The 14,183-nt window shown below is 41.1% G+C and overlaps 1 protein-coding gene across 3 annotated transcripts in view; it reads left to right on the forward strand.

Moving 5' to 3' along the window:
* LOC105052337 (cyclin-dependent kinase B1-1) overlaps positions 1-14,183 on the forward strand; it is a 70,357-nt gene that overhangs the window by 49,487 nt on the left and 6,687 nt on the right. For all 3 annotated transcript variants that reach the window (XR_012135016.1, XM_010933111.4, XM_010933112.4), the window contains exon 6: positions 12,963-13,032. Coding sequence is in view for 2 of the 3 variants with exons in the window: in XM_010933111.4 (XP_010931413.1) it covers positions 12,963-13,032 (70 nt within the window). In the remaining variant the exon portion in view is untranslated. The remainder of the gene's footprint in view (positions 1-12,962; positions 13,033-14,183) is intronic.

The raw sequence follows: 14,183 nt of genomic DNA on the forward strand, positions 1-14,183 counted from the left end.
CTTTGTGGTGATTTTTTTTCGTTCTCTTGTACTTGAAAATTATTTAATCAATGAAATCGAATTCTTCTTTACAGAGGGCCCCCTTTTTTTGTATTTTTTTCTTCTCTTTTGTCTTCTTGTACTGCCCCAAAGGTCCGAAACCTCTAGCTTTGTATTTTTCTTTTGTGGTGACTTTTCTTCGTTCTCTTGTACTTGAAAATTATTTAATCAATGAAATCGGATTCTTCTTTACAGAGGGTCCCGTTTTTTTGTATTTTTTTTCTTCTCTTTTGTCTTCTTGTACTAATTTGAGTCGTGGCGCTGTTGTCTTCCAACGACAGTGCCTTGCCGAAGCCCTTCCCCTGCCAGAGGGGATTCCTCTGAAGTCGATGATTCAAGACCTTCGAAGGGAAGTTCGTCAGTTGACGAAGAAATCCAAGAAGCTGGAAGATGAACTTCGCCGGCTAAGGGAGAGCCATTCAGAGGCCACTGCGGAGGCTACTCGCTTTCGGGACCTCCACAAGAAAGGTTTCATGGAATACATCCAGAGGAAGGCCGACTTCGTGACGGAGCTTGAGGAACTTCGGAAACGTGCCAGCGACCGATCTTGGACTCAGGCTTCCAAGATCAGCTCCCTTGAAGTCGAGCTGGCGGCCGCACGAGAGAAGATCGGCCAGCTGGAAGGGAGCTCGTCCTGGCTCACAATCTAAGCCAACCGCGATCGAGACTGGTCGAAGTTCTCCGACCTTCAAAAGCAGCTGTAGGACGCCGAGGCGAACTACAACGCCTACCGAGTCAGCTGGAGCGGATAAGTAAAGGACTATCGAAGGAGGCTCCAGACGGCGACCAACAAAGTTGCCCGCCTTCAGAGGCAACTGTCTGAGAGAGTCCAGCCTGCCTCTGCACAAGGCTCCGACGAGCTTCGCTCCTTGAGAGGGACCATGGCAGAGCTGTCTGTGGCCCTTGGGCGGGAGGAGGCCGAACTGCAGCGGTTGAAGATTTAGCTGGTCCACGAGCAGCAGGCAGTCAAAGATGCCGAGGCGGAGTCCGAGGTCTTGAGGACTTGGCTTCGAGAGTCGGAGGGTGAGAGCCGGCGGTTCCACCAGATGTATCGGGATATGCTGCTGAGAAAGATGGAACTAGAGGAAGAAGTCAAAAATTTAAGACAATCCATAATAAGGACCGGAACCGAGAGCTCGAAGTCGGAAGAAACTGGGCTTCCTTAAAGCTTTTTTTTTATCTTTCCATGTATTCTTTTTCTTTTCTTGTTGTTTCTCTTTTTTGGCCTTCAAGGCTTTGTAATGTACACTTCGCTAATGGAATGAAAAAGAAATTTTTCATTATCTTGTCCATTCTTGTATTAAGTTGTTGTTTACCGAACTTCTTTTGCCTTCCGTCTTGTTCGATGCCGACGTTATTTGAAGGTTCCCGATCGTCGCCGTGTTGATTTGCCTTTCTTGTTCATGATCGTAGGTCTTTTCGAGGCCATTTGAGTTTGATGCTTCCTCCCGGTGCTCGATCTTAGGGACCCGAACTTCTCGTTACTTTGAGGAAGTCGATTTCTCCTCGACCGGTGTCGAGTTCCCTCTTAGCGACTGAGGATTTTTGATAGGAGTATCCTTTCTCGTTGAAATGAGGTCCCTTGTGTCTTTGATGTAGTTTGTTTTTCATTTATCGCTGGTGTAGTTCGTCGCTTTCCCTTTTCATCTCCCCCTCTCTTTTTTTGTGTTCGAGTGAGGATTTTCCCTCTGCTCTTAACAGGGTCGTGAGAGAGTAGGGGAGCCGTTGAGGAGGCTTTCCTCCTCGCCCGGTCTTGATCGATTGGGTCTTTGTTTGTGTCAGGACGAGGTTCTCCTCTTATTCCCGACAGTCAATTTCAGCTCATGTTAGGACGAGGTTCTCCTTCTGTTCCTAACAGGGCTGTTGGGGCACGTAAGGGCCACTGCAAGGGCCTCTCCCCCCATTCGGTCTTTAAGTAGCCGGACCTTCGACTTCGCTCATGTTAGGACGAGGTTCTCCTCTTGTTCCTAACAAGGCTGTGGGGGCACTAAGGGCCGTTGCGAGGGCCTCTCCCCCCATCCGATCTTTAAGTAACCGGGCCTTCGACTTTGCTCATGTTAGGACGAGGTTCTCCTCCTGTTCCTAACAAAGCTGTGGGGGCACATAAGGGCCATTGCAAGGGCCTCTCCCCCCATCCGGTCTTTAAGTAACCGGGCCTTCGACTTTGCTCATGTTAGGACGAGGTTCTCCTCCTGTTCCTAACAAGGCTATGGGGGCACATAAGGGCCGTTGCGAGGGCCTCTCCCCCCATCCGATCTTTAAGTAACCGGACCTTCGACTTTGCTCATGTTAGGACGAGGTTCTCCTCCTGTTCCTAACAAGGCTGTGGGGGCACATAAGGGCCGTTGCGAGGGCCTCTCCTCCCATCCGGTCTTTAAGTAACGGGCCTTCGATTTTGCTCATGTTAGGACGAGGTTCTCCTCCTGTTCCTAACAAGGCTGTGGGGGCACATAAGGGCCGTTGCGAGGGCCTCTCCCCCCATCTGGTCTTTAAGTAATCGAGCCTTCGACTTTGCTCGTGTTAGGATGAGGTTTTCCTCCTGTTCCTAACACGCTTAATTTCGATTGAATGAGGTAGTTAGTTCCTGTCGTTATAAGCCCGTGCTAAAAGAAAAATTATGCAAATATGAAACTTTTATTTAAGGCAAAGTTATTGGTAATACATCCGTAGATTTTTCGAATCCTGTAGTCGTGGAGGGTCTGCTTCTCGTCGGGGTCCTCCTGAGATGGAGTTGATAATCCCAATCGGAGGCCGATCTTCAGGCTGCTCCTCCCTTCTTGGCGGCTCCGGCTGCGGCAGGGCCCTAGGCCGATCTTCCCTACCTTTAGGTCGGCGTCGAATGAATCTGTCGAGCCGACCTCGTCTGATGAGCTTCGAGATGAGCTCGGAGCTGAATACACTCCTCCGTGTCGTGGCCGTGGTCACGATTATAGAGGCAGAACTTGTTAGGATTGTGCTTTCCGACATGCGTGCGCATCCTTTCCGGCCTTGGCAGCTGCTCCCTAACCTCCATCAGCACTTAAGTTTTCGATGTGTTGAGAGGGGCGTAGCTGTGGAATCTTCCTGGGGAGAGCTCCGCCGAACTCTGTGGTCCGAGCTTCTCTGCTTACGAGCTTGGGGAGGAGTCCGGACACGCCTGTGTCTGGGAGGAGTTCGAGAACGCGGTCGAGCTTCACTCGGCTCTTTTTCAACTGCGGGCTTGCTGGAGTCTCCCGCCTGCCGCTCCTTCACGGCCTCCTCGTCCTTCATCTTGAAGGCTTCTTCTGCTCGGGCATATCCTTCGGCCCGAGCCAGCAAATCAGCAAAGTCCCTGAGATATTTCTTTTTCAGAAAAAACAGAAGATCGTTTTTTTGGAGACCGCCCTTCAGGGCGGCCATCGCGACCGATTGGTCCAAGTTTCGGACCTCCAACGCGGCAATGTTAAAACGGTTGATGTAAGCTCGGATGGATTCTCCCTCCTTCTGCTTGATGTTGATAAGGGACTTCGAACCTCTTCGGGGATGCCGGCTGCTAACAAAATGAGCCGCAAACTGGTGGCGCATCTGATCAAAGGAGAAGATAGTACCTGGCTTCAGCACCGAGTACTAGTTCCTTGCTGCTTCCTTCAGAGTGGATAGGAAAGCTCGGCACAGGATGGCATCTGGCGCGCCATGGAGCAGCATCATTGTTCGGAAGGCCTCCAGGTGGTCAACCGGATCCGAGGTCCCGTCGTAGCTTTCGAATTGGGGGAGCTTGAAGTTTGGCGGGATCGGTTCCTGCATGATCATTTGAGAGAAAGGAGGGTCAGTACAGATGTCTTCACCATAAGCAGGAGGAGCATGGCGGAGCTCTTCGATCCGCCAGTTCATCTCCTGGAGCCTTTGATCCAGGAGGTCCTCTCGACTACGAGTCCCGAGGATCTTCTGACAAAATGAAGGTAGGGATCCTCCGGGGGTGGAATCGTGATCAGACTGAGGGCTCTCCACCCTCAGATTCCCCTTTTCGGGGAAGACAGGGCGACTGACCCAAGTGGCCCACCCTACCGTCGGGTTTTGGAACTCCGACGATGCTCTTTCCAACCGCACTGACGCCTGCGGCTGTTGCTGCTATTGCTGCATGGCCTGCACTGCTTCGGTGAGGCCTCTGACCTGCTGAACCAGCAGGTCGAACTACTCCATGCCGACTGCCATTGCCGGAGGAGGAGCCTCGAAAACTAGAGATGAGGCCGGATCTTGCGTAGCTCGCTGAGATCTGGCCGCGGAGGCGGTGGATCGCCTGGTGGATGCCTTTCGGGGAGGCATCAGGTGGAGGTCTAGTAGGAGAAGGAGAAGAGGATGTCGGAGAAGATGACCGAAGACAGTCCCGTTGAGCACTCCTTTAAGAACAAGGATACTGCGAAGACACATGCCCCTCCTTCTAGCGCCAATTCTGTTGGTGCAGAATTCCATTGAAGCCAGAGAAGCTGGAGTTGGGATGACCGCGGCCGCCGTCGGGACCTGCAAGGGAAGTCTAAACCGGAGTTGGGGGTGCTCCGACAAGACCCTCCGACGTTCAAGTCAGTACTCTGCTTCAACAGAAATGGAGTGCTTGAGTGGGAGTTTTAGCAGAGTTTCGAGATAAAGTTTAGAGCTTAGAGAAAAATGTATCTGAGGGTCTCTTTTTATAGACGGAGAGCATAACTGATTGACAGCGACGTCTGTAACCGTCTGGTAGTGGGCCGTTCAGAGCCGCACGGAGTTTGTTATGGAGAGTAGTGGCGTCAGGGGCCGTTCAGGGCCACGTGGAGTTTGTTACGAAGAGTGGAGTGGTGTTCGTTGTCGTGACTTGCCAGAGAGTGGAGTAGGGTAGTGGCCCTTGTCGTGGCTTGCCAGAGAGTGGTGGAGCCGCGTGGAATCCGTTACATAGTGTGGGGTAAGGTAGCAGCCATTGTCGCGACTTGCCAGAGAGTTCGAATCTGTCAGCTGAATCTCGGTTGGGATGTCTGATGGAGCAGAATGGCTCTCTATCTCGTCGATCTAGGAGAAGCTCGGACGTTCCGAGGTTGCTGACGAGTCTACTGTTGTCGGATGCCTCGGGCGCTGATGCTACAAGCAGGAGTCATCTGCTGTAGAAGCTCGGATGGAGATTTTCTGTTGGTGAAGTCCGGTAGGAGTCCGATTGCTAGAGAAGTTCGTCTGGGATTTGCCTGTTGTGGAAGCTCGTCTGAAGATTATCCACCGGAGAAGTCCGGTTTCATGAAGAATCTGGTGGAGGGTCGGCCGGCGGTGGACTTCGGATGGCGTTGGGGAGACTCGTCCGCTGGAGGAGTCTGGGGGATCCGGAGGCGATCGGCCGTTGTAGAAATCCAGCTGCTAGAGCCCGTCTGTTATAGAAGCTTGTCCGGAATCCATCCACTAAGGAAGTTCAGACGGAGTCCGGTTCTTGCAGAAGGCTGAAAGGAGGCCGCTTATTGTAGAAGTTCGGATGAGGATCGATTGTCATGGAAGCTCGGAGTAGGGTCCTGGCTAGTAGAGCCTGTCCCATTGTAGAAGCTCGTCCGGAATCCATCCGCTATGGAGAAGCTCGGCTGAAGTCTTCCTGTAATAGAAGTTCGGAAGAAATTCGTTTACAGTAGAGGCTCGAATGGAATTCGCTTATAGTAGATATCCAAAGTAGACGTCTGCAGTGGGAGTTCGGCTCTCGCAAGAGCTCGGTTGGAATCCGGAAGGCGGTCGACCGTCGTAGAAACTTGGATGGAGTCTGGGTACTGTAGAAATCTCGTTGTCGGAGAAGCTCGGATATTGACGAGTCCGGAAGAAGTTCGGAGTAGGGTCGTCCGTGGCCGGAAGAAGTCCGGAAGGGATTTGGAGAATAGTTGATCACTGTAGAAGGTCGGCTGATAGTGAGGCCTAGAGAGCCTTTAGAGCAGCCCGGTAGATGAATGCAGAAGCTCATTGTCGGAGAAGTCCAGACGGTCGAGGGGGTTCAGAGAGACGCCACACAAGGTCGGAAGCCGGAAAAATCCTGGAAGGGTCGGTCTTTTACAAACTTCGGATGGGGGTATTTTATACCTAACAACTATAATACTTAGGATCTTTTAGTCACTTCTCTTTCTCACAGACATAAGAGTTTCCAATAACCCTTAAGATCCTAGTTACCTTCCTTTTGACTATTCTCCTTATAACCATAAAAACTTTCTAGTCACTCTCCTAATTATTTAAAAACCTTTAACTACATTTATTAATAAAGATAAATGTAATTGCCTGAATAAGAAAATAAAAGTTTATTGGGAAAAGGGCATTGGCAGGGTAGTTAAATACCTTTGCCCATGCCTACAGCAAGAAAACATGCTTCAAACCCCTGAAAATATTAAATTACTAGAACGTAATAAGGAAATCTATGTGATATCTAAAGAACAACATTTACTATTAGAATCTATTAGCAGGATGGATGATAATAACCAAAGAAAAGAATTTTTATTAAAGCTACAGATGCTTTTAGGAAAAAATAAACCAAAGAAGTCCTTATCTATTCAAGACATTCAGACAGAAATCGATCAATTAAAAACAAAAATCAAACAAATAAAAAATCAGACAAATAAATATAGAGAAAACTTAGATTTCATAAGATTGGTCGCACAAATAACAATTCAGAAATGGTATGTTAGAATTACGTTAGTAATAAAAGAGGAATTTAAACTTGATACTATAGCCCTAATAGATTCCGGAGCAGATTCAAATTGTATACAAGAAGGATTGATACCTACTAAATACTTTGAAAAAACAAGAGAAAAATTAAATACTGCAGATGGGTCAAACCTCAAAATAAAGTTTAAATTATCAGATGCCTATATATGTAATGATAAAATATGTTTAAAAACTTCGTTCATTCTAATTAAAAATGTAAATCAATCGATAACCTTAGGAACACCCTTCTTAAACCTCATTAAACCATTCTTAGTTGATGATCATGGGATTTCAACAAATCTTTATGGGCATGAAACTAAATTTCAATTTATTAATCCCCCATATCTAAAAGAGTTGAATAGTCTTGGAATCCAATCTCTAAATCAAATTAATCAAAAACAAAAACAATTAAAATTTTTAAAAGAAGAATTAGACCAGCAAAGAATTGAAAAAAGATTAGAAACCCTTACCATAAGAGAAATTATTGACAAGATAAAAACGCAACTCCATAAAACAATTTCCTCTGAATTACCTAATGCCATTTGGAATAGGAAATACCATACAGTCCAATTGCCCTATGAAAAAGACTTAAATGAAAGAAAAATCCCAACAAAAGCAAGACCCATACAAATGAACAGAGAAACTTTAAGCTTCTGCAAAAATGAAATAAAGACCCTACTCTCTAAAAAACTAATCAGAGAAAGCAAATCTCCATGGAGTTGTGCAGCTTTTTATGTTCAGAAAAGAGCAGAATTAGAAACAGAAGTACCTAGATTAGTTATTAATTACAAACCCTTAAATGATGCCCTCCAATGGATTAGATATCCTTTACCAAATAAAAAAGATCTATTAAGTAGAATAATAGGGGCTAGAATATTCTCAAAGTTTGATTTAAAGTCAAGATTTTGGCAAATACAAATAGATGAAAAAGATCGGTACAAAACAGCTTTCACAGTTCCATTCGGACAATATGAATGGAATGTTATGCCATTTGGCCTTAAAAATGCACCTTCTGAATTTCAGAAAATAATGAATGATATTTTCAATCCCTTTACAGAATTTATAATAGTTTATACAGATGATGTTTTAATTTTCTCAAAATCAATTGAACAACATATAAAACATTTAAAAACCTTTGAATCAACCATTATTAAAAATGGACTAGTAATTTCAGAAAGAAAAATGGAGTTGTTTAAGACAAAAATAAGATTCTTGGGATATGAAATATATAATGGAACTACTAAACCAATTCATAAATCTATAGAGTTTGGAGAAATTTTTTTTGATGAGATTCTAGATAAAAAAACAACTTCAGAGATTTTTAGGAAGTCTAAATTGTGTCTCAAATTATTATAAGAACTTAAATCCTCTCACAAAACCTCTCTATGAAAGACTTAAAAAATCTCCACCACCTTGGAACTCAATGCATACTCAAATTGTTTAGAAGATAAAAGAACAAATCAAATCCCTACCTTGTTTGTACTTAGCAGATCCCAAGCTATTCAAAATAGTTGAAACTGATGCTTCTGATATTGGTTATGGAGGTATTTTTAAGCAAAAACAAGATAACCAAGAATAACTTGTTCAATATCATTCAGGATTATGGAATACTAAGAAAAATTACTCAACCATAAAAAAGGAGATACTTTCCATTGTTTTATGCATTCTCAAATTTCAAAGTGATTTACTCAACCAAAAATTTTTATTAAGAGTTGATTGCCGATCTGCAAAAATTGTTTTGAAAAAAGATGTAAAAAATCTGGCATCCGAGCCAATATTTGCCAGATGGCAGGCTATTTGATCAGTTTTCGATTTTGATATTGAGTTCATAGAGGGGAAAAATAACTCCTTACCTGATTTTCTATCTCGTGAATTCCTGTAGGAAAGTTTACTCAAAAATGGCTCCTAAGAAAACTATAGCCTCAAAACTTCCAATTACTAAACCTACCTCTAGTCGAGGTCTTGTCTCCTTAGGACAAATCCCATCTCCAAAACCTTTTCCCCCAAAACAATTATCCTGGTACCAAACTGATACAAGACCAGAAGAGGAACAAAAAATTCCAGTTGAGAGTCATCCAAACCTAACCACAGAAGAATTAGCCAATATAGCACAGACAAATCCAGCCTTAATGGATATGGAAATTTTTCAAAAAGTAGTTGAAATTTTCTAAAAAACTCTTCAACAATTAGATTTAAAGCAAAAATCGATTGTGGGAATTTCTGATCCCACACCAATTCAAAGATTTCCTCGAAGATTTTCTTTTTCAAAATATATTGATAAAACCCAACAACAACTAATCCTCACTATAGAAGGTGAGTATTTTGAAAACACCCCTAGACAAATAGTAGAAAAAATCTTTCCACATGGATGGCATTTTCAACCATATGATCCTGTAGAAACACAACTTTTATGAATACATTTTAATAGAAACAAATTCTGTGGCTTTTAAACACCATAAATTAAAGGTAAATCCATTAGAAGCTACACATTCATCAATGCAAATCCTTAAAGTTTTAACACCAACAGATTGGAATGATAACCCCAGTAATTTTAAAAGATTTTCTCAAAAATTTGATCCTCAATTTTTTAACTACTGGGACTATCAAAATGCATGGTATTTTGCATTCCTCTTCAAAAACAATGATTTTAAGCATTCATGGTTCTTCTATTTTAAGACAGGGGTATCATACAAATTTTCCTATTGGTTTTCTAACCGGTGGGAATGTTTTGGACTTACTACTGAGATTCTTCCATCCTCTGTCCAAGAAGGTTCTGAAACTTATTGCAAATATTACTAACCAAACCCCAAAGAGCAAAAATTCTCATTTCTTCTTAATTTTTCTTCTCAGTTTGCCTTATCATGGATCACATGTTGGGAATACACTTTTATCCAAAGCCCTTCATTTCCTACTGCCCTTGGAAGAAAGTTCATAGTAAAATGGTGGCAAGAATTTAATCTTGAGAAAGCCACTAAAACCAAAGTCCTTGAATGGATCTCCAAAAATTCCCAAAATCCACTTGAACATTCTACAGACAAATTCATCCAACAAAAAACCTCCACTAGTTTTAAACTTGCAGAAGCCAAATCCAAATCAGAATATAAAAAACTCCTTGAATCACTTGCCCAAATTAATGAAGAAGAATCTTCTTCTGGTAGCTCAACTCCACAATCCAATACTGAAGAAGAAATCCTATAAAGATAGTACCAGAGAAGAAGGGAAAAAAAGACTACGCTAATCTTTCTTCAAGTTGATTATACTCAAAATTTAAGTAATTTCCTTCAAAAGCAACAAATAGTAGATGCTCCATCATACCACCAGCAAAAATTGTCTCTTCATCAACAATTAGCAAAGACTCCTTCCAGATGCTCCATCCAGAACATTTCACCTTGTCACCAGCAAAAGTCATTTCACCACCCAAAGTTGTTCTCCACCAGCAAGACATCCAAGCCACTTTACAAATTATTTCTTTATCAACAAGCCACTGACAAGCCACCTCACCAAGGAGATACTTCACCAACAAGTCACTTCAACAGTAGGCAAATGCTTCACCGACAAGAAATAGTAGACAGATGCTTCACCAACAAGTCACTTTAACAGTAGGCCACTTTACCGACAAAGTTGATTCATCACCAAGTTACTTCAGCACTAAGTTACTTGAAGCCCAAGCAAAAGCTAGCCAAATTTTCTATAAGAAGACCCCAAATACCAGCATTGGAGGAAGAGCCTCGACAATGCTTCAAGAGCAATCCTAAGAGCCAGTAGCTCCTCTGAAAAGTTTATTGAAGATCATATGCCAGGTAGAAGTTACAAGTCAGAGAAGGAGTGTTCCACCAAATAATCCTCTTCTTCCTCCTGTCTTGTACCCTTTGTATAGTTTTTTTTGTATAGTCTCTTGAGTCCTTATACAAAAGCCCTGTTTGTTCAAGAGTCCTGTACAAAAATTTGAAGTTTGCATTCAGAAGTCCGTAGTCGGAGAGAAGCAAGCTCCTGCAAGCTTTCTCCATCCTCTGTAAATCCATACTGTTTCTTTGTTTCCTTCATCGTGTAAGTTTCTCATATGTTTTCATATATACATACTCATGCATGTTTTAACAAAGTTTTAGTTACTTTGTTTCTTTGTGTTTTCTTTGTTTCTTTGTATTATTTTGTTTTAAATACTGTTTATATAGTGTTTATTTTTTTTAAGTTTCATCTTCTTTCATCGTTGCATGCATCCTGCATTCATAGTTACTATTCATTAGTTACTATTCATAACTATTTTGTGGAATTACTATTTGACAAAACACTATTTAAATACTATTTGCATAGTAGAAATATTATTTGTATGTTTCATATTCCTTCATCATTTTCCTGACCACCACCATTTCAAAACACTACTTTAAAAATACTATTTGCAAACTATTTCAGTACTATTTATATATTATTTAAAAAAATAATAATAATAAATTATAAAAATTGTAGTAAGTAGGTAACTTACACGTAGATAATAGGATAAGTAATGTTTAACATAAATTAAACTCTATTAAAAAATACATAAAAATTAAAAATTAAAAAATACAAAAAAGATAACCCGTAGGTAACTTAGTTAGTAAGTAACCTTAGGTAACTCATAGTTTAATTAAATAAACTTTAGATAACTTAGATAGTCTAACTCTTAGTTATCCATAGGTAACCTTAGGTGTAACTCGTAGTATATCTTTAGGATAACCCTTTAGATAAACTTTTAGGTAACCTTTAGGAAACCCATAGATTCCCATAGGAAACCTTAGTATAACCTTAGCAGCCTAGTATCCCTTTTCTAATGTCACCCTTAGGTAGCCTATAGTGTGACCATAGGTAAACCTTAGATAGATAACCCTTAGGTACCTTAACCTGTAAGCAATCTTTAGGACAACCTGTAGAATTCATCCTGTAGTGTCCATCCACTAGTGTTCACCTCATAGTGCCCACCATAGCATCCATAGTAGCGCCCACCATAGTGTCTGCCTAATAGTATCCACTCTGTAACATCCACTCTGTCCACATCATCCACCATAGCGTCCGCCTAGTAGCAACCACTATGTCCGTGTCCTTCATTAGTAGCTTCCACCCTGTTCACCAATAGTATTAGGTGTCCAATCTTAGTGTCTAACCTATGCTATGGTTCTCGCTGTGACCATAGTATATATATATATATATATATATATATATATATATTCTCAGTTCTGTTCTAAGTGATCACCATTTTTTCCAATGTTATACATTATACAATACTGTATCTCATGTGGGCTTGTCTGATGAAGTGACCATACATGACCTTGCTATTTATGTCCAGAGTTGTGGTACCTTCTTGGTATTTGTTGACCTAGAGCGCTCTTTAACAAACCCTCTAAGTGTTTCAATTGTTGAAGAGCCATGTTCTTCTGACCTTATTTGAAACATGCCTCATGTATTATGCAAAAGATCAACAGCTCCATAGACCCTTGTAGGTTCATATGATTATACTTTAGCCTTTAGGAGCTGTTTGGTTGTGATGTTTTCCTAAAACAAGGTTAATAATAGAAAGCATGAAATAAATGAGATTTATAAAACTATTTGATTTCACTTTGCACAAAACCCATGCTAGAGAAGTTCACATATTATAACCATAATGACTATAACTCCATAATCATAAACTGTTCCCCCAATTATCTGGCATCTGCTTTTTGAATCCTCGTTCATGGAGCATTTTTAATGCCACCTTTGGTGTTAAGCTTTTCTCCTTATTCTCGCGTCACTCAGATCACATGCAGCATGTTTCTTATAAGTGATGCCCCAGCCACTTCTACCACAATCAGGTTATCTCAACATATCATCTAAAACAAGGGATATCCTTATTGTGCTCATAAATATCAAATATGGTTAATATCTAACTTGAAACTATTTTAGAGTTTGACGTGCTTGTTATACTCATCTGAAACAAGGGACATCCTTATTATACTCATAAATATCAAATTTGGTTAATATCTAACTTGAAACTATTTTAGAGTTTGACATGCTTCCTACAATTGGTTGTCAACCTAACGTCAACCCTCAACCTTTTTCATCCCAGCTTGCATAGGCATCCATCACATAAAACTGGAAAAGTCAGTCTTATGAACTTATTTTACACAAAATCAAGTTTTATAATTCCCTATTTCAAATAAACTTACAGAGAGATAATCAGACAAAATGGAAGATTGTTGCATGACTTGATTTAGTATTTCCTCTGGAGCTACAACAACTCCCATATCTTATTCATGTATTTGTTGATGCAGCTGAAATGGTGAGGAGACAAGCTCTTTTTCCAGGTGACTCAGAATTGCAACAATTGCTTCACATCTTCAGGTTCTGTGAAGAAAAACAGAATTTTTTTCTCCTTTACATTAATGATAAATCATGTTTCTTATTGTGTTTATGATTGTGTTACTATGTAATAACCAAGTTTTGGAATTGTTTCAGAAATATTAACATCAGATAGGCTGAATCATAACATCTACATAAATTGTTTGGTCCACAGAATTTATTACCAAGGCTTGATTATGTTGGTTTTTAGGCTAGAGTAATGTTTACACTAGTTGTTTCTTTTTACCCTCTTCTTTTAAGCCTTCCATGTAAAACTCCACGGTGATTTTTGAATTTTGGAATATGTCAATCTACACTTAGTCTATCACTTTTCTTTCGAAATACCCTTGACCTTCTCTCTTGGTGTCTACTTCCTTTTTCCATTATTTTAATGATAAATTTTGCATATTCACCTCCACCCATTCACTCACCATATTTAGTTTATTCCTAAATTTAGCTTAACAATATGTATGCTATAATATTTAATATCATATGATGAATGACTATTGACCAAGGTCGTTAGTCTCAGTATGAAACCATGTACCAATAACTTATAAAAATGAGTTGGGTTAGAATGGTACAATCTTATGACGATGCATGGTAGGTTGTTGGAGGCAAGACCAACAATATCGTGTCAATACAATATTGTGTTGAGCCCCCATACCATACTAGTACCTTATCAGGCTGGTACAATTAGGGTTGGAAACGGGCCCGGCTGGGTCGGGCTACACCCTTGCTTGAGCCCGGCCCGAAATATTTTTTTAGGCTTCGGGCTGGGCTTAGGCCCAAAAATATTTTAAAATTTAAGGCCCGAGCTCGGCTCAAACCCAATCAGGTCGGCCCAGATCATTTTCAAAATTGTTCTTAAGAAAAAGCTATAGTCTACACAATATTGTTCTTAAGTTGACTTGCAAACGGTCATGAATGCCGATTTGTAATTATGGGACTTTTTTTTGGAGGAATGCTGTGTTTACAAATCCTAATAATGGAGACAACTTTCAGTAATAATGGTTTATGGGTTTTCATGTTTGGATTTGTAGTCATGAGAGCAGAGCACTCTATTTGTGTTGGTTTTGCAATCACTTGGGATTAAACTGCAATTTAAACATATTGTTCCACTACAATTCTTGTTTCTTTCTTTTCTCTTATAATTA

This window comes from Elaeis guineensis, chromosome 10, assembly GCF_000442705.2.
Source record: "Elaeis guineensis isolate ETL-2024a chromosome 10, EG11, whole genome shotgun sequence".
Lineage (NCBI taxonomy): Eukaryota > Viridiplantae > Streptophyta > Magnoliopsida > Arecales > Arecaceae > Elaeis > Elaeis guineensis.